The sequence below is a fragment of the Thamnophis elegans genome, chromosome 2 (assembly GCF_009769535.1).
Source record: "Thamnophis elegans isolate rThaEle1 chromosome 2, rThaEle1.pri, whole genome shotgun sequence".
In the NCBI taxonomy this organism is placed as follows: Eukaryota; Metazoa; Chordata; class Lepidosauria; order Squamata; family Colubridae; genus Thamnophis; species Thamnophis elegans.
This window is the reverse complement of record NC_045542.1, coordinates 98,235,788-98,253,915: the sequence shown is the minus strand read 5'-3', so window position 1 is coordinate 98,253,915 and position 18,128 is coordinate 98,235,788. Positions and strand designations below refer to the sequence as shown.

Genomic DNA, 18,128 nt, shown 5'->3' with positions numbered 1-18,128 from the left:
AAATGCTGAGAAAGAAGAAAATTAATGTTAATGTACACATAACCACCAAAAGTCAGAAGATAATATTTGAAGGATTATTCACAGGAAAACTGTCATGAGAAAGTATCTATGTGTATATATTTATCACAGATTTACACACAATATTATTTAAATCCTATCACTCCTTTTTTCTTGTAAAAATAAACTATATTTTGAGGGAAAGAAGGGAGGCTCACTTCTGAATTTACTGGAAATAATGAGATGCAACCTCAGAACACTTAAGTAAATAAGAAGTCATGAATGTAAACAGAGTTTTTAAAATAATTGCTTGAATTGGGCAAAAGTGGTAGAGAATAATTTACGCCCAAAGAAAACAGCAGAAGGGGTTTGCCAGGTATGATAATCAATAGAAATAAATCATTATACGAAAAAAAGTCCTTCTGGTCTACTTGAACTTTACCATAATAGTTCAGCTGGAAAAGTAGACACAAAGATAAGATTCTTTTAATTTTCTTTAAAAAAAAAACCAATGGACTAAAAGGGAATGTGTGCATACACACATATTAACATATATATATATATATATATATATATGCCAGTGAACATACATATATAATATTTATGTATTTCAATATCACAAATAATGCCGGTGGAAATAGACTACCCACAAAGGTAAAAAATGCCAGGCAATACTCTCAATCAGAAGGGGATGCAAATTCACGTGACCTGCCACTATATAAAATAGAAGGTAGTATACCCCAATTTTCATACCCATTTCTTGCCAACTTGCTTCATTTAGGAAGATTAAATGATAATAGGAAAGACTCTGCAGGACCTAGAAATCAATTACCTAGATAGGATATGGTCTTCCTGTTTATTATGAAGATTGTAGATTAAATAAGCTACTGATCAAAGAACCTCTAAAGTGACAGTGTCTTATAAAATTCTGCTTCATTTGAAGCCGAACATTTGTTAGCTGGTTTTAAATAGGGGTAGCTTTAAGGGTGGGGTACATAAAGTGGCTACTATCTTATGATACTCTAACAAATGTGGATATTGACAGTTCTCCATTTTTACATGCACAGGGAAAGAATCTAATATTAGCAGAACTGATTATACTTCTTTCTTTTCTAAAGAAAACATGCAACCAAATCAACTTAAGTAGAATTCCCTCCTATGTTCTAGAAATTTATCAGCAAGACGACAACAGAAATCTTAGAGAACAGATGCCTCTAAAACACATCATCCAATATCTAATCTTTAGGACAGTTACAAAGAAATGAGAGAGCTGACACTACCAAGAATAAAATATGCCTCAGGGAAGGTTCACCTACAAACACCACTTTCACTCGATAATAAAAATGCAGCTTCTGGGTTCTCTCAATTTATTTCTGTCTGTAAGAATGCCTTAAAGAACAAAAATTAAGAGCCTCCATCACCACATCAAATGATTTCTCATTAACATATTTAACATAAAAAACTTGGTATACACATAAGTTCAAACACATTACAGTTTCCAGAAGAAGAATGCCAGGAACAGAAAGAGTGGAGCTTTAGGGAGGCATCACTATTTGCACCAGAGTCCCCTCCTTCTTGTGTTTCTGAAGTTGATTATGCATACTACTAACAAAGATTTTTTTACTGAACAGACCACCAGTTGCTCCAAAGCCAACATCTGCTGAAATACAAAGTAGTTATGAATGGCAAAATGGATGACTTAAGAAACTGCACACAAACCCTATTAATTCCAGCAGGGGCAAGATGAATACAACACCCCATTCTAAGCAAGGATAGTTAGTCTGTCGATTACATCCATTCCATGTCTCCTAGATAACAAGCCTCGTGTTATCATGAATTAAATATCTTTCTTCCTAGGGTCGATCTCCTCTGGCTGTTCCTGTGTTGTAGGACTCCTTTCTGCGTCTTCTAGGCAGAAGGGAAGGATGGGCTCAAGATGGAATCCCAGCAAATGCCAAGCCTTGATGGGTCCCAAGAGAACCCCACATCCCACCCACCCCCATCTGCTATTACAGTAAGAGATTACACAATGAAAACTACTCTAAAGGACTGAGCAAATGCCAAGTAGTAATGATGTCCCTTCTAAATCCTTTAGCCAATAGTTGGTTCTGGATCAGCTAAACCTGTACACTGCAGACCAGGAAGATCTCTTTTAGTCACTAGAACTAATATCGTAGCAGGCTGGCAAAAGGGTTCACTTTTGAGCCACGAGCAATCCAAAGACAAGCACAGCACTTTGCTCTAGACGTCCTGGCTGAAATAGCTGGGGCCATCAGGGATGGTCGTTTCCTCTCGTGTGTACAGTTGTTTCTGGAATCGTGCTGTTACAGGAATGCCTCCTGGTATGCTGGGGAGTGGGGAAGGGAAGGGATAACGTTAGCTCAATCTATACATTGTACATATCTGCCTCCTGGAAGCTGTGTTTAAATCAAGAAAAAAAAAGATCTTGAAAAATTTCACAAGATTCCAGAAGGAGCCACTTCAAAAGAGCACATGCAATTTCATGTTAAAAAATTGTTCTGTAAATTTTAAGTGGGACTGTGTGATAAAATGAGCATAGATATACCTGAGAAAAAATATTGCAAACTTTTGGCATAAAGCCTCTTCAACCCAACTAAAACTATAAACCAGAAACTTTAACTTTGCATATAACAGCTTGATATTTAGCGGACTGGATTTGTCAGCAAAGCTGAACAATTGCTACAACAATTGGCTGACTGGTGCATTACCAGCCCTCAGCACTCACTTAGCTTAGTGAAATTTATTATATTGTGAAAGAAGTGATTTTTAATCAGTTTACCTAAAACCAACTGTAGTGTGCAATGTTATGGATTTAACTCAGTAAATTAATAATTTGGGTAATCCTTCAAAAAGAGATAATAATAACAACAACCTAATCTATTAGGACAGAACAGAATTTCTTGCCCTCAACAGTCAGAAAAAACAATAGGATACTATCTTGAGCAGAATTTCTATGGCAGAATGAACCACCTTTGTGTACTTATTCTGTCCTGAAATGTTTTTTTTTTTTGGCATAAGAACTTCAATAGTGATGTGAAGTAGTAGCAGCTACAACATGTCATGTAACTGAGCAAAAATAGGATTTCTGGCTTTTGCAGGAAATTGGTTTTTTTTTAAAAGAGTTACATTGATTGCTTAATCGGCAAGCCTAAAAACAATGAAAAAGGCATGCAGTTGGTTTCTAGTAGGAAACTGCCAAATTTCAATGGCATAAAAGAAAGGAGTTATGGGGATCCAAAAATGAGCATGTGGTTTATGGTTCTTTGAAAAAAAAATTCTCCACTTAGGTTTCACAGAAAGTGTACACCAACAGAGTTTTCATAGAATGTGATTTCCTCAATTAAGCAGCTTGCCATTACTTAATGTTATTATTTGCTTGGTTCTATGTGAAATATTCTAAAACAAATTCTGCCCAAATAAGCAGCTCTCCCATTGGCTGATACAAATAGAACACCAAAACTATTCAACTGAATTGTTCTGAGACAACTAGCTTCAGAGGATTAAAAATGGATTCACTCGGGGAAACTGAAGACATTTATTTACAGATTCGTGAGTTCTTTAGCAATAGCAGTTTCTCTACTTTACAGGTAGTCCTTGACTTACAGTGGCAATTGGGACCAAAATTTTTCAGACACTAAGCAATGCAGGGTGACATCATGTGATTGCATTGCTCAGCAACAGCAATTCCTGCAGTCCCTGTTGCTATTGTTGTGAGCACCTTTTCAAAACTTTCTGCTGGCTTCCAACAACCAAAGTGGGAATTCCAGCAGGAAGCTGCAAGTCCCAAGCAGCTCCCAAGCAGGCTAACAGGCAGATAAATGCCTACTGCCCGGTGGGAGAGGAAGCGAGGGGTTCACAGTTGGCTGGGGAGATGGGGCAGGAGTATAAGGCTCAGAGAGATAGCATAAGGTTGCATTAATAGTGGGGCAGAAGGATGCAAGTGCAACAGGGCTTGGGGTGGCTGCTGGTGGATGGGAAGGGTGCACAAATGTCCATTGAGACAGTGCAAGGGTGAAACTTGGGAAGGCTGCACAAGCAGCAGAAGAGGTGCGATGTGAATGCCATGGGACTTGGGATAGCCACATGGGCAGAGTGTGTGAGGAGTGTACTTGATTGGTCAGGTACAGTAAATACAATAAGCAACACTCAAGCATTCCAAAGGCAGAGGAGGGTTAGGAGGCAAGCAAAAGCCAAAGGTGTGAACCTAGAAGCAAGGCTCCCTCCCCACCTGCCACCCCTCGCTAAAGGGACAGCGGGGAAGGGAACCAGGCAGGCTGGTGCGGTGGGGGGTGTTTTTTGTGCGAGAAAGAACAGGCGGGAGGGGGTGATCGCATTGCTGGCCTGCAGCTCTTTTTGCGGCAGGGTCTTTGCTCAGGAGGGAAAGGCGGGGGGGTGGAAGTACTTTGCTTCACCTGCTGCTGTTTTTGTGGCGGGCTTTTTGCATGGAAGGGAAGGACAGTGGGTGGAACACAACGGAGCTAGAAAGGTAAAAGGCCCGCCTCGCTTCTCTCTCCCCACCTGCCATCCTTCGCTAAAGGGACACCGGGGAAGGGAACCAGGCAGGCTGCCTTTACCATTGGGGTGAGGTGGGTGGTGTTGGGCCGCGAGGCGCGCCTCCTACCTTTCTAGGTCCGTCTTGGTCCTCGCCATTGTCCATGGAAGCTCCTGGTAAAAAAAACCCACTTCTCGCGACTTCAAGAAGTTTGAACTCGCGAGAAGGGTTTTTTTTTACCAGTGGCTTCCCTGGACACAATGGTGAGGAACGCGACAGAGCTGGAAAGGTAAAAGGTGCGCCTAGCTTCTTGCCTGCCCCAGAAAATAATAAGCCCTCTCCTATAATAAGTCCAAGGCCATATTTTGTGGGGCAAAAGAAAATAAGACCGTCTTATTTTCGGGGAAACACGGTAGTATCGCCATTCCTGTGCAATTTGTTCCAGAGCATTGGGAGCAAATTTAGGGCAGGCACAAAAGATGGTGTGACAACAGAAATTCAATTCAGAGAATAAAGAAATACCAGCTTAATGCTGAATGTACGTGTATGTCCTCACTGCTTATTTTCCCTTGTACATATTTTGGCAACTTGCAGATACATAAATCAGCAAACATAAATAAAAACCCCATATTTTTAAAAGAAAAACCACTCTATCAGCAGAGTGGAGAACAATTTAAACCAGAAAATATTGAAGTTATCTGAAAGAATGAAGCAATGTAACCTGCCGATTAAGAATATATTTTTTCTGAATGCTTCATAATTTGTTTTTCTGTGGGGTTTGACACAGCTGGGCTAAGGCAGAGTGAATTTCCAAGGATAGAGTAAATAGCAAAATTCCTAAATTTCCATTCACAGCATTATAATTATGGTTGCTAGACACGAGGAACATTTTTTTAGGAATATTAAACTATGCGACTTCTAAAAGGAAAGCATATTAATTCAATTTAATAAAGGGATGAAAAACCTTTATTACCACCAAGCATTATATATCACTAAACATTAACACAATTCAGTGGTCACATCTGAAAATTACATCTGTTATTTTAGATAAAAAAAATAAAGCACTTACTGATTCTTGTGTTTGAAGCCACTGATATGAGCTTGATACTGCTCTATAGAATTCAGTACTATGTTACAGTCATTGCAGGGATATCCCTTTGCAGCTGAAAATATCACAAAATTTGAGCATCAAATTAACTGAATTAAAGAGCCAAGTCGATATAATTAACCGTAAAGAGGCATTCACAATGACTCTATGTACTGTAATGCTAGGAATTCTAAGCAGTGTCATAGTCATTGTCAGTTTAATTTACACAACAGAGCAGAGATATGGTTATATATTCAACTTTGCTATTTTTTAATTATAGCATCTGCAGGGAGTTCAAACTTAATTTGAACATTAATGATGTGCTGTTTTCAGGATTTAAATGTATGCTTTCAAACAATTTTTTTACTGTGGCGTGGGTGTGTTCAATCTGGAAAAAGGCATCTTGAGAGGAGATTAACATTACTGCCTTTCAAAGAGCTGTTCTGAGCCCACTATGATTGCAATGATATTAAAAAATAATAATAATGGGAATTAATTGATCTCCTGAAGCATGATTCTTTTCTAAAAACTGTAGAACTACTCCGGCAGAGCTATTTTTTTTGCATAACTCTCTTTCTCAGATCCTTAAACTATACCAGAAGGAAAATGAACATTTGTTGTTGTTAAAAAACTATTAAATGGAATGTGACATAAACACACTGTTCCAAATTGAAGTATTATATTTTGCAATTCATCTGTTTCTGGTTAATTAAGTTATGTTAGAAATATTTTCCTTAGAAAGAATTGCAAGCAACATACTCAAATGAATACTTTGCCATGTAGTTTTTAATGAATGTTTGAAAAAGGCCAAAAAAGACACATCTGTCAGATCACCTGGGAATTATAATAATTTTAAAGGCAAGAAATATATAAAGGTCCTCTTCCCATTCCAGAGGAAAAGAATGAAGAATGGCAACAGATAAAATGCTGATTCTTAAAACATCTATGAAAATCATTAAAATGTGGTATGTTTCTGAATGATTAACAGGACCAGCCATTTTTAAAATCAACAGAATGGAAATTGCAGATTGGACAATTACCTAAAATTCTCATTATGGAAGCTTTTAAATAATGCTCCTCTAGGTTGCTATTTCCCCTGCTATGAACCCCAATAACACTCAATTATGAATCAATCTAATCTATTTTCCACCCATCCATCCAACCCAACCCTCCATCCAGGATTGTTGTTGCCAAGCAATGTGGTCGTGTGACATCTTGCTTTATAGCCATATCACTCAGTGACAGAAATTTTTGTCTCAACTGCCTTCATAATCAAGTGCTATCTATACTTAAAATGAAAAGAGGGATAAACGAAGATAAATATTTGGGAAGAAGATATTTGTGGTATTAATGGCACTCACAAGATTGAGTAGTCGTAAGTCAAGAACTATCTGTAAAAACAAACACTTAATGGATAGTTAGGATGATAATTGCATTACAGATCTCTGCAAAGCAAGTAGGGAGTTGCAGGAATACAAACAAATGAATCAGAATCTCCAACTTGAAGTAAGATAAACCACACGTACAGAGGCACAACACTGGGCAATCAGTGAGGATATATTTGGGTCTTATCAGATAAGAGGAGAAACAAATTGAAGTTAAGTTCTCTGCCTGGAAATATTTCAGGATGGGGTAGATGAGAATCATTGTCTAAGGTATGTTCCTATGAAACTTCAATATTATAATAGACAGTTAATAGGAGGCTAGAATAAACCTTTTGGAAGAATTCTCCAAATGACAGAATTAAATGCTGTGCTTGGATCAGATTGAAATTCCATTCACTAGTCTATTGTTTTACTTGCCATAGTTATTTTTAAACATTTCTTTAAAAAGCTATTTTTACCACGTTGATATTGAGAGGTCTATCTTTCTGGTCCATATACGATTTTCCTATTCATTTTGACTTAAGCTGTCACATGGGCAGACTATCAGGATACTCTGCTTTTATATTGATAGTCTCATGTTGCTACCAAGAATTTCTTATCCAAATTACTAACAAGTTCTATAATCTGTTCTTAAAAAGTATATTTTGCCAACTGTTAAGTCTTCATTCACTTGTTTTATTTTACTTACAACTTCATGAATCATTTTGCTTAATTCTGAATTCTAGTTTAACTTTGAACTACCAAATGTTATTCTTATTTTGACATGCTTTCTACTCATAGTAATGGTATGGATCATTTGTATCACTGTCAACATTTACATTTCCCACTTTTTATTTATTCTTTTTGGATACATTGAACATACATTCTTCTTCATTTTCTTTCTAACAAAAACCTTCCACACTAGATTGTAGCACTATAAACAATGAAGCCATATTTTTGCAGCTCATGAAAAATTAAGAATTAGATGTAGGAATTCTGCCACCCACCGTTGCCTCTCTTAGCATTGGCCTCAACCCTCTTGCTTTCCTTTTAGTGTCCAAGTTTCAGATTTGGGAGAATTTTAAAGGCATTTGTGAGAAACTAAGAGGCTTCTTTTCCCAAGCCCAGAATTTTCAGGCTGTCTCTTCTAATTCTCTCCTTATCTAGAAGGAGCAGTTCCAACCTAATCACTCTGCACATGAATATAACCACTGTGAAAAATAGAAGAGTATATTTTTTTTCATAATGTACATAAAACAGGTAGTCCTCTATTTACAACAGTTCATTTAGTGATCATTCGAAGTTACAATGGTACTAAAAAATAAGACATAATTGTTTTTCATACTTATGACCATTCTAATATCCCCACAATCACACAATCAATAGGCTCCTGGCAACTGATACAGTGATTCACTTAACAGTTGTGGCAAGGAAGGTCATAAAATGGAGCAGCATTCACTTAACAAATGTCTTGCTTAGCAATAGAAATTTTGGGCTCCTAAGTCAAGGACTACCTGTACAAAATTGAGGCATCCCAATATCATGTAAAACATGAAAAACAAAATAAAAGGTTAGTTATGGCATTATGAAGATGTACAAATGATTCTGTTCTTTATTCTGAAAGCCTTCTATAAAATACTCACCATTGGAAACAGCTGGTTGCTCGGGAGTTCTCCCATAGTGTGCCATTAGCCTAAGCTTGGTTTCCTGCTTTTTGTGTTTCTTGCCGACATAGTGTTGTTTTGCCATCAATGGATTATTGAAAGTAGCATGGCAGAGATTGCAGAATTTGTCTGGGTCAGAAGCGTTTTGATTCTCTTCATTAGCGGACACAGTAGTGGGAAGAAGATTACTAGGCTCTTTCTGAATGGATAAAGCTGCTACAAATATAATCCAAAAGATAAAAAACCAAAAAATTAGAGGAAAGATAAAAGCATATTTTCATAAAACCAGAACTATCCTAAGGCCAGAAAATTCCTTTCCTATTTTGCATAAAGGTTGAATGTTCTTACACACACATACATACATGCATATATACATATACACATACATACATATACACATACATATATATATACACACACACACACACACATACACACATAAACACACACACACACACACAGACACATATACACTTGAACCTTATTTGTAGAGACAGGGACTGATGATATAGTGTTTGTACTATAATGTATATAAACCCTAGACGTGTTTTCCCACAATGCCAGGAGAGAACTCCTCTTTACCTTTCCTGATCATACCTTCAGTTTTAGGAGACTGCTGCTTCAGTTTCAAATTCTTGGCATGAGTCTTGCCTAAGTAGTGTGAATTAGCCACAACAGGTGAAGAAAAGGTCATGTTACAGATGGGACAGCATTTGTTCCTGTCTTCACCATTACTGCTCTGTTGCTTGTAAAAAGGAACACAGACATTTATTGGGATTGAAGGGACAAATGGAAAGCATATCAAAAACATGTCCCATGTTCAGAAACTGGAACTTAAATGAAACTGTTAGCACCACTCTTTACTAAATATTGTCCTCTATTTAAAGCAAGACAGTGATGTTAGTTCAGAATTATTCCAGTGAGGCCTAATGTTGTAAAATGGAAATAATTTACTAGTAGGATTTTATCATCAAACAAATGATGTAACAAGAGAGAGCTTTAGTTTAAAATAGATGTATATGTTTCTGTAACAATATTAATTCACAATTGTCTCTGAATTGTAGTCTTCTAATAAGCTTCTTAAATTTATTTTCATCGAAGACTGGATTCAATGTTTTTGCAACAATGCCCAATGTCAAAAATGATCTCTGGAACATTGTACTATTGGCCAAGACTTGCTGCACTGAATGCACCCAGCAGATTTTCTATTATAATAAATGTATGATGTGCTTATTCTTTTTTGGAGTTCTGGTATTACCTGCTCTGTATCCAGCTTTATTTTCTTATTCTGACAGAATTCCTCTTCCCCATGGATAGACATATATCTCCGAACTTTGTTTGCATGCTTCTTACTCTGAAGGAAGATAACAGAGGACAAGAAGACGAAGCACACCCATGAGCTTTTATATACACATCAGCAATTTCAATAGCTACTTCTAGTTTAAACCATACCTGATAATGAGCAAGCTTCTGGGATTCAGAGATGAGAACTGCGCTACATACTTTGCACTGGGTATCAGTGAAGATGTGGCTATTTTCTTTGATCAGCTGATCCACTGTAAAAGGCAAGAAGAACATTAAATATGTATATATACATGAATGTGAACATGTGTACATTAAAAACTAAGAATTCTTTCAGTCACCAAGCAATCTTCATGGGCTTTTTCAGAATAACACAGAACTCAAATATTCTTTGCGTTTCTAACAAATACGAGTTAAATGTTCCGAAATGACAATTTTAATGCCTTAATCAGACAAAAAGCAAATACTTTTTGAGAAAAAAATATTTTATTCATTACATTTAGCTCAACAAAAAAAAATAGTTGGGCTTGATTCCTGGTGATTTTATGTGCATATAGTTTCTTGATAACAATCTAGAAAGAGCTTGCCATTGCCTTCTCTTCCACTTGTAAAGAAAGTAATTTTAAGACAGCACAATTAAAGAGTCAATGTTTCTTTCAACTATTGATCCACATTTATTTTAAATATAATGCCAATGCTTCCATTAGTTGCTTTGTCATTTTTGTTTTTATAAAGATTATGGGAGCAATAGAACCATGGAACACATGATGCTCATTTTCCTATGCTGTTCATTACATTTCTGTGCAAAAATCTAATAGAAAAGATTCATACCTAATACTGGTAATTGGGAACAGCTTTTCTAATCCTGTTGACAACTTTTACCTGATAAACATTCCAACAGCTTGTAATAATGTTTAGTGAAAATCCATCAACTGTATCGCTTTCCAGTTTAGATTTGAACATTCTCCTTACCTATTTTTAAACTTTGGAAGTCTGAAGCTCAACCTAAGGAAATAGCTATAAATTATTAATTCAGACAGAAAATATAAGCTATTTGGGGACGTGAGTTCAAAGAAAGTTGCCAATACTACATGTGCAAGTAAATCGATATTACATATGATAACATACAAATTCGCTACTACTTGTCCCAAGCGGTCTAGCTCTTCTCTGACACAATCCCATTTTGCCTTCTTATTCTATCTTCAAAAATTTTCTAATGTCCAGTGCAAGTGCAGAAATAACACCTGTCCTTATCCATTTTGATTTGATTTAAGCTGAGGATGAGAATAGACGATATGTATTCATGGCTGGGATTCAAAGGAAGTATTTATAAGAGATGTTATTTTTCCTGAAGATGTCATTTTAGTTAAAAGACAGTGTTAAAGATCTCTTAGTGACTTATGGACAGAGAAGGTAAACTGGACTTACTGAAATGTTCTGATAATTAAGACCAATTTTTAGGCTTAAAATTCCTTTTTATTTGTAACCAGTACACCGAATTTAAATTCTATCAAAAATAAAATCAATCCAATCATTGTAAAATCTGTTCGTTATTGATGTAGAACTGTTAAATTCACACTTAAAATTGTGTTCCAAAGTGGACCAGTATGTCTAACACAGATTAAAAGACTAAAAGCAGTGAGACAACTTCTGGTATTCTAAAATTATTATAGTCTACAAGTGTTTCTGTCCTTTCTTATTGTCAAATGTATGCCAATAGACCTTGATGACTTCATAGAAGCTTCAAATCCACTGGAGCATAGTTCCTAGATGGAAGAAAGGAAAGTAATACCCTTCCAGGTGTTGAATTACAATGACCAACATCCCATTTATCATGCTGGCTGGATTGCTACAGCAAGAGTCAATATTTCAGCAGTAATTAAAAGATCTTATATTCTCAATCTTAATTTAGACAATGATGATTTTATTGATTTCATGGTATAATTTTCACAGCCCTATGCTTTGGACTATAAGACCTCCCAGGTCCCTTCCAACGGTTACTCTCTATTTTATGATACCAACTGGACAAAAATAATTGGCTAGGTGAAGCTTAGTATATATAAATAACATTTTAATAAGTGAACAGGTAACCACATTTTGCCTTTCTTAACTGCAAAAAAGCATGCCTATATAAATGTAAGAATACATATATAACTAAATATCTAACTAGCACAGTAACAAAATAAAATGAATAGACTAGGAAAAAGTACCTTTCTGGTCACCAAAAATGAATCTAACAACCCCTTTCAGGTAGAAGGCAATTTTTAGACTTTTTCCTGTCCTGTAGAGGAAAGCTGTTGTCTTTCAATTGCACATACTGATTTCAGCTGACTATAGTACCATTTTGAATAAGTTTTAACAAGTTTTCTACCCACAAAAAAATTAGAAAACCAATTATGGTCCCATAAGTTCTTAAATTGACTCTGTTTCTGTCCTCGTTTATAAGATAGGACTGTCAGGTCTATCTTTCAGTAACAACAAGGGTAGTTCATAATTAAGTCCTATTACTTTCTTGATCACTGAAGATGGAGCCAATAGGACATGGATGTACTACACATTCCTATGGAGTGAGAAGAGTTTAAAGCACTGGTTCTCAACCTTCCTAATGCCACAACCCTTTAATACAGTTCCTCATGTTGTGGTGACCCCCAACCATAAAATTATTTTCGTTGCTACTATGTATCTGTAATTTTGTTACTGTTATGAACCGTAATGTAAATATCTGATATGCAGGATGTATTTTTATTGCTATAAATCAAACATAATTAAAGCATAGCGTTTAATCATAAAAACAATATGTAATTATATATTGTGAAATATTTATTTCTAATTACAAATACATGAAATTTTGTCTTGAAGCATAGTGTATCACAGGGGTCGGCAATCTTAAACATTCAGAGCCATTTGGATCAGTTTCCCACGAAAAGAAAACACCGGGAGCTATAAAACCTGGGTGGGTGTGGCCAACTCAACATCACTCCCACCCAGTCACATGACACCCCCCCCCCCACATGCCTACCTAGGTTTCATGGCTCAGTGTTTTCTGTGGGAATAGGGTCTCTCTCTCCTCTCCCCCTCCCTCTCATTTCTGTTTTTCTCTTATTTTTCCTCTCCCTTTCTCTTCTTCCTTCCTTCCTTCCTTCCTTCCTTCCTTCCCTTCCTTTTTCTTTCTTTCTCATTGAACATGATAGCAAATCCAAAATAAAGTTATTAATTGTAGGAAATTGCTTCTTTGTAATCTTTTTATAGTGAACTCTAAGTTGATAGAAGCTGGCAAGATTGTACTAACAGCAATAGGATATATATATTTTGATTTCTTTTGAGTTTGACAATATAATGTTTCCCAAAATTATAAATAATCTTATTTTCAGATGCATTTTTTTGCCATCTGTTATTTTCTTTAAAAAAATCAGATTTACTTCCAATTTGTGCCTTCTGGCAAACTGCAGTTTTCTTGGCAAGAGATCTAGCTTGCCATTGCTTTCGTCATAGGTCTGAAAAAGTTTGTTTGTTTGTTTCTTTTCTCTTCCTTTCTTTCCCCGATTTGTTTCCCTCTCTCTCATTCTCTCCCTTCAGCTCTCTTTCATTTCTTTCTCCCTCTCCCTTCTCCTTCTAATTTGTTTCTCTCTATTTTCCCTCTCTCCCATTCTCTCCTTCCAGCTCTCTTTCATTTCTCTCTCCCCCCCACTTCTCTTTCATCTCTTTCTTGCGCATGAATGCAAAATACCCTCCTGGGCCAGGATCACGGTGGCGGGGACAGCGCCTCCTTCCACTGCCACCACTGAGAAGTAAGTAGCTGGAGACTCCTGAGCGCCAGACTCAGGTCAGCGCCAGTCGTGGTCCCCTTTGTGTTGGCCCAGAAAAGAGCTGGAGCAGCTATCTCTGGATGCAGAGAGGGAAGAGTTCCCGAGCCCTGCGCAAGCTGTGCAGCGCAGGAGAACTGGAGCTCTTCCCTCCCTGCACCCATCCAGCTGCTGCTGCTGCTGCTCCCATTCCCCTCCTTCCTGAGCCAACATGAAGGGGACAGCGGCTTGCGCTGACCTGAGTCTGGCGCTGAGGAGTCTCCCGAGCAGTGTGGCTCCCTTGCGCTGTGTACCCAGTTACTCACCTCATTGCGCAGTGGCGACAGCAGGAGAATAGTTGTCCCCTCCACTTTGATCCTGACCCAGGAGAGTATTTTGCTTGCGCACGCAAAAAATGAGTAGCTAATGGTCTCCCTCTCAGATCCCGGCGGAACTAAGCAGAGCCGGCTCAGCGGAGACAGGCCTGTGCTGGAGGGGGGGAAGTGATGTCAGGTGAAGACTCTGCGGCCGCCGCAATCTCTCCTCAGCCGTTGACCTTCTCGCTGCTCAAGCCTCCCCCTTTGATGCAGCTCAACACCAGCGAAGGCGTGCGCCCTGTAGGAGCTCCCGGACAGGAACAGTTGCTGAAAAACGCCGGGAGGCCGGCCGGACTGGCCTGCTCGGAAGCCCGTCAGTCTTCTGGCACCTCTCCTTCTGCCGTGCAAGGAACCTGAGCTGCTCCTTCCCTTCGGGCTGGCTTCTTGCCAGCCTCCCCGTGGGAGGCTCTTCGGCGACCCTTGTGAAAAGGTTATTCAACCCCCAAAGGGGTCGCGACCCACAGGTTGAGAACTGCTGGTTTAAAGTATCTTCTGTAGCAGCATTTACCCGAAGGCTCAAACCTGTCTATTTTATTTTGAATGACTGTCTGCTTCGGCTACTGTCCTACAACTGGCAATGAGCACTAGTAGCTAACAGAATTTGACCCTATAGGAATACACACTATCATACTATATTCAATAGGCGGATTCATTGTTTTCTTCATCCTTAACTTCTCTCTGGTTTTGAAGGTGAGTGAAGACAAAAACTTCTCCCTCATTTTTCTTGTCAATTAAAGAGCTTGTCTCCACCAAGCAGATTCTAATACCATTTGTATCTGCATGTGGGCTCCATGATGCAACTGCAAAAAAAACCAAACACTTTTTTTTTTTTGCAATTGTCCATCTACCTGGAAAATGACGGCATTAATTTGAGGAACATTTTCTTTGGACCTTAACTTCTCTATCTTTGGAAGCATGTCTTGTTAGTGGACCGGAAAACTTCAGCAACCATTTCCCTACCCTGCTTTTTGCTCACATAATGTTTAAGGTGAAATCTCTAGGCCAAAAGGATGAAATTAGTCTTCTTTAACACTTTCTCTCCACCTTCACAAGGACTGAAGGATTTTTCCCCTTGTTTTCTATTAGAATGGAATTGAGAAAAGCCTGAGAAAAGCCACCGAGAAAAGCCACTGCTTTTTCTAGCCAACAAAACTAAAGACTGAAATGAAGGACAAAGTCTTAAGATCTTCCTAGAAGAGATGGAGTGAAATCTTCCCTATCAGCTCCATCTTTGGTAACCAAGAAAGATGCATTTCAAACATATCCGTAGCATTAAATGCATCATTTAAAGAGATGAAAAGATTTCTAGGCTGAAAATCGGCAAACCCTAAGAATAAAGTTCAAAATTCTGATGAAAACTAAGAAAACATCAGGTACAACTAAACCTTTAAATTTCTGCATTTATTGCATAATTACTATCTTCCTACAAATTGCTTCTATTCTATTTCATTATTTCCCCCCCCCCCCTAAGTTTCTGATGACATGACTTTTAAGGTGACCAACATATTTAATTACCATAATCAGCCAGCCAGCCAGCCTTTTTTGGTCTGGTACCAACTCTACACTTACTTTTTGAGTTTGATTCTAATGTGTGATGAAAGATTAAATGAAAAACTTGGCCCTGAAAAGTTTGCCTATTCCAGATTTTTATATTATCTAAATTCAATCCAATCCATGGTGTCTAGAATAGGCAACGTACCCATAGAATTGTCAGACAAGAGACAAAATTTGTAGCTATTACTACATATGCTTAACAATTATTGGATGTGCCCTCACTACTGATTTATCTGTGATGTAAAGAGATTTCCCAATATTAGCATCCTTATATAAGCCTGCAAGGAAATCTAGAACATTGGCAGGAAAAATTGCTCAGCTGGAGCAATACTATTTCTCTATCAGGTAACAAGACAGGTTCTCAGAAATCACCTTTCAATGTAACTCTTAAAGTTTCTAATATATCACCTGTTAAAATATCTTATACTTTCCATTTCTTTAGCATACCCTTCCTCAACACATTTTCCAGATATTAGGGACAAGGCCTATCATGTGCCATATGTCCCCAATATGTGTGGTAATTTGATACATTTAATGAGCAACAGTTTGGGAAAACCTCTTTTAGGATTTCACTCTGGAAGTTCAGTTTATATGTATAATGAGGGAGGCAATATATCAAGTAGGATCAAATCCAATGCCAGGAGTGAATCACTGGCAAAAGTCAACAAGCCACACAAAATTAACTCACTGCGCTCTATTAATTTAGAAATGATTATAAATACAGTTTTTAATCCCTTGTGTTTGGACTATTCTTATTAGAATCAGTATCATGGCCATTATTCTCTGGAGATGATGAAAGTTTCACAGCTTCTGTCTTCTGGAAGATTCCAGGTGGAGGGAGAACCTGATTAACCTACAAGGAAAGAACGTTTTTCTCTCTCATCCCACCACTAAATTTCCTGAGACACGACTAGTTCTAAAGTTCATCCCTAAACCCCGATAATTTGAACCTTAAACTGTCTACTGTTGACCTCACCCCATTCCTAAGAGGTCTGTAAGGGGCGTGCATAAGCTTAGCCTCCCTATCCTAATGGGATAGGGTATCCATTTCATGTATTTATAATTATGTATTTATAATCTTGTTTATACTTTTATCTTATACATGCTTGACAAAATAAATGAAATTAAAAAAAATAGTTGTCGACCGAGAGGCGAGCGCCGTTTTCCTACAGCACAACCGAAACGGCGAACTCTTATACACCATCTTATTGACAAGTAACGGGCTTAGCACGTGTTTTCGCAAGCCTGGGACTCAAAAACCGTCCAGATTCCCGACTTCTTGTCCCGACTGATTTTCCTTTTCATCTCAAGGCGTCTTTCAACTTCGTGTCTTGTCGGGTTGTGGCCGGTAACGAATTGAAAGGAAAAAGCATCCAGAGCTCTCGGCTTGGCAAGTGCTGGAAATGTCAAAGCACCTTCGGGAGGAGGCAGAAAGCGATCCACGAGGGGGGGGGGGAAGGGGGCGAGCAACGTTTTGAGCAGCGCTCGTTCTGCCACGTGATAAGCGCGCGGGGCGGGGGGGGGGAACGGAGGATCAGCCACCGGTCCCAATCCTTGAAGCCCCGCCTGAGAGCTGCGGGGAGAAGGGTAAATGGCCAACATCCCTAGTCTTACTTTTTTGACGCAATATTGCACGCGTATAGGAACAAGGTAGGACGATTAAGATACAAGACCACCGGTCCTCCGCAACAGCAAGGCAGAAACACCCCAGCCTCACCTGCCTCTTTTCCCACCGGCAAGGCTGAAGCGTCCCCGTTGCTACCCGCTTCGTCCGCCATCTTCTTCCAGCGTCGCCGCCCCCGAAGTGTCGGTCTTCTCCCACAACTCCGAAATATCGCGACACCTCTCGAACCAAAAGGCGCATTCCAGTAACGCGAGAGCCCCACTTCCTTAATCGGCACGCCGAAAAGTGGGAGGTCTCCGTTCTCGCGATGCTTCATTTAAAAGCCTAGTGGGGAATGAGAACACGTGACAAAAGCTGAGTCTACAAGTGCCCGGAGATGGGCGGGCGCTCGGCGGCAACGGAAGTCTTGATTGCCATTAACTCGGCGCAGTCGACTAATTTAAAGTTCTTCGGAAACGCACATTTCGCGCCCTGCTTGAAAGAGCTACATAATGCAAGGGTTGTATATCTCAAACGTGCAATCTCACGTCCGTCGGAATCCTTGTGGGAATTGTTTCGACTATTTGGAACTCTTGCGGGAGTGAAAAAAAACAACCCGATATAACACATACCCCCCCCGGTCATATTTAAAAACAAGTACGGGAGGCAAGGAATAAATGCTGTTAAATGAGGATAAAAAGCAATGTCGAGATGCATTCAAAGGGCAATTCTTGGTCAGAATCCTACAAAACTAGTTCAGAATTGGGAGGTAAGCGGGGTGGAGGTGGGGAACTTGAAGGAAAAGAAGCCGCTTAGCTATGTCGCGCATACAGCACCGTAAACCTCCTTTCCTGAGGAAAAGGAGGTCACAAGGGACAACAAATC

General features: G+C 38.8%; 1 protein-coding gene across 3 annotated transcripts; it reads right to left on the bottom strand.

The window, feature by feature from the left end:
- Positions 1-857: 857 nt before the first annotated feature.
- ZNF346 (zinc finger protein 346) lies at positions 858-17,475 on the bottom strand. 3 transcript variants are annotated; one of them, XM_032209123.1, is made up of 7 exons: positions 17,358-17,475; positions 10,078-10,181; positions 9,884-9,979; positions 9,223-9,370; positions 8,605-8,838; positions 5,580-5,673; positions 858-2,344 (listed from the first exon to the last, which is right to left on the bottom strand). In XM_032209123.1, the coding sequence occupies exons 1-7, from the start codon at positions 17,416-17,418 to the stop codon at positions 2,239-2,241; spliced, it is 843 nt and encodes a 280-aa protein (XP_032065014.1). In that variant the 5' UTR covers positions 17,419-17,475; the 3' UTR covers positions 858-2,238. The 3 variants fall into 3 exon arrangements, with proteins under 3 accessions (XP_032065014.1, XP_032065015.1, XP_032065013.1); XM_032209124.1 differs by having other exon boundaries at positions 8,605-8,841; positions 9,223-9,364; positions 17,358-17,474; XM_032209122.1 differs by having other exon boundaries at positions 8,605-8,841; positions 17,358-17,472.
- Positions 17,476-18,128: the final 653 nt, after the last annotated feature.